The sequence below is a fragment of the Solanum stenotomum genome, chromosome 1, assembly GCF_019186545.1.
Source record: "Solanum stenotomum isolate F172 chromosome 1, ASM1918654v1, whole genome shotgun sequence".
Lineage (NCBI taxonomy): Eukaryota > Viridiplantae > Streptophyta > Magnoliopsida > Solanales > Solanaceae > Solanum > Solanum stenotomum.
In genome coordinates this window covers 73,539,668-73,541,668 of record NC_064282.1, presented here as the reverse complement: position 1 = coordinate 73,541,668, position 2,001 = coordinate 73,539,668, and the positions used below count along the sequence as shown (strand labels likewise).

Below are 2,001 nucleotides of genomic sequence, written 5' to 3'. Positions count from 1 at the left end.
GAGTAATGCCTTATTTTCTAGCTGCGTTAATGAGCTGGAACTCATAGACCCTCCTCTGTTCGGGGGACCCTATACTTGGAGAGGAGGGTAAATTACAGGAATGCGTCTAGAATAGACAGGTTTTTGTATTCTTTTCCTTGGGATGGAATGTTCACTCAGATTAGGAAAAGCTCTTTTCCTAGCCTTGGGTCTTACCACAACCCCATTCTTTTGACTTGTGGAGATGGTAATTTCAAGAAGTGTTACTTTAAGTTTGAAAAGTGGTGGCATAATGTTGAAGGCCTCAAAGAAAAAGTTCAAGAATGGTGGTCTATTTTATCATATCTGGTACCTCTGACTATATTCTTGCAAAATATTAAGCATGTTAAAGGCTAAACTCAAATAATGGAGCAAAGAGCACAAGGTGAACTGGAAGGCAAGAAAAAGCCACATCCTAGATCAAATAGGAAGCTTGGAGACCTTGCAAGAAAGCAGATCCTTAAATGATGATGCACAGTTGGTAAAGGCTCATTTAGCCATGGAGTATGAGGAAGTGGCAAGGAATGAATAAATATTTTGGAGGCAGAGATCCAGAGTCCAGTGGATCAAATGTTGTGATAAAATCACTAAGTTTTTTCATAGAATGGCCACTTCACGTAAAAGACTCAACACTATAAACTACTTGTTGATCAATGGAGAACTATCTAGTGATCCTGTAGCTATCAAGGGTTCCATTGTGGATTTTTATTAGGATCTTTACAAAGAATCAAAAAATTAGAGACCTTATTTGAATCTTTATGAAGTACAAGGCATTTCAACAGAAGAATGAAATAACCTTGATAGAGTTTTTGAGGAATCAGAGGTTCTCGCAGGGATAAAGATATGTGCTGCAAAAAAGGAACCCGGACCAGTTGGTTGTACCATGGCTTTTTTTCAAGCTTACTGGGTAACAATAAACGAAGAACTGATGCAGACATTCCACAGATTTCACACTCACCACAAGTTTGACAAGAGCTTCAATGCCACTTTTGTAGCTTTGATTCTTGAGAAGGTTGGAGCAAATGATCTAAGAGATTTCAGACGCATTATTCTAATCTCTAGGGTATACAAAATCATAGAAAAGGTGTTGGCTGAGAGATTAAAGAAGGTAATAAGAAGAGTTGTAAACATTCACTAGATGGCTTTCATCAAAGAGAGACAAATAATGGATGTTGCTCTTATTGCTAGTGAATGCATTGACACTAGGATTAGAGGAGAAGTGCCTAGAGTTATGTGCAAATTAGATATTGAAAAGGCCTTTGACCACTTGAATTGGAGTTTCTTATTGAACACTCTCAGGCAAATGAGATTCGGGAGAAGGTTGATTAAGTGGATAGAATTTTGTATCAAAACTACCAGGTTCTCCATTCTGATAAATGGAGAACCTGCAGGTTTTTTTCTAGCTGAAAGAGGTCTAAGACAAGGGGATCCCTTGTCCCCTTTCCTATTTATCATAGCCATGGAAGGGCTAGGCAGTATGATGAGAAGGGCTACAACAAACAATTGGATAAAAGGCTTCAACATTAAGGATAGGAACAATGAAATCATGGAGGTGACTCACTTATTATGTGCTGATGACACTGTGGTTTTCTGCGAAGTTAAACAAGAACAAATTTGCTACCTAAGGGTGATATTGGTGATCTTTGAAGCTTTCTCTAGGTTGAAGATTAACTGGAGGAAAAGCAATATTTTTCTAGTGAAAGAGGTGCAGCAAATTCAGTCTCTGGCAGATATTTTGAGGTGCAAGACAGAGTAGTTGCCCACAATTTATTTGGGAATGCCATTGGGTGCTAATCACAAAGTTGTGAATATATGGGATGGAATAATAGAGAAATTAGAAAAAAGACTAGATCTTTGGAAATCACAATACCTTTCCTTGGGAGGTAGAGTTGTTTTGATCAATGTACTCCTAGATTTTCTGCCAACATATGTAATGTCTTTATTTCCCATCGCCAGTGAGGTGGTGAAAATCTTAGACAAGTT

At 38.1% G+C, this 2,001-nt stretch overlaps 1 protein-coding gene across 1 annotated transcript; it reads left to right on the top strand.

Annotated features, from left to right (window-relative positions):
• Positions 1-1,183: 1,183 nt before the first annotated feature.
• On the top strand, positions 1,184-1,774 carry LOC125856466 (secreted RxLR effector protein 78-like). Its single transcript, XM_049536025.1, has one exon. The coding sequence runs from the start codon at positions 1,184-1,186 to the stop codon at positions 1,772-1,774; it is 591 nt and encodes a 196-aa protein (XP_049391982.1).
• The last annotated feature ends 227 nt before the right edge of the window (positions 1,775-2,001 follow it).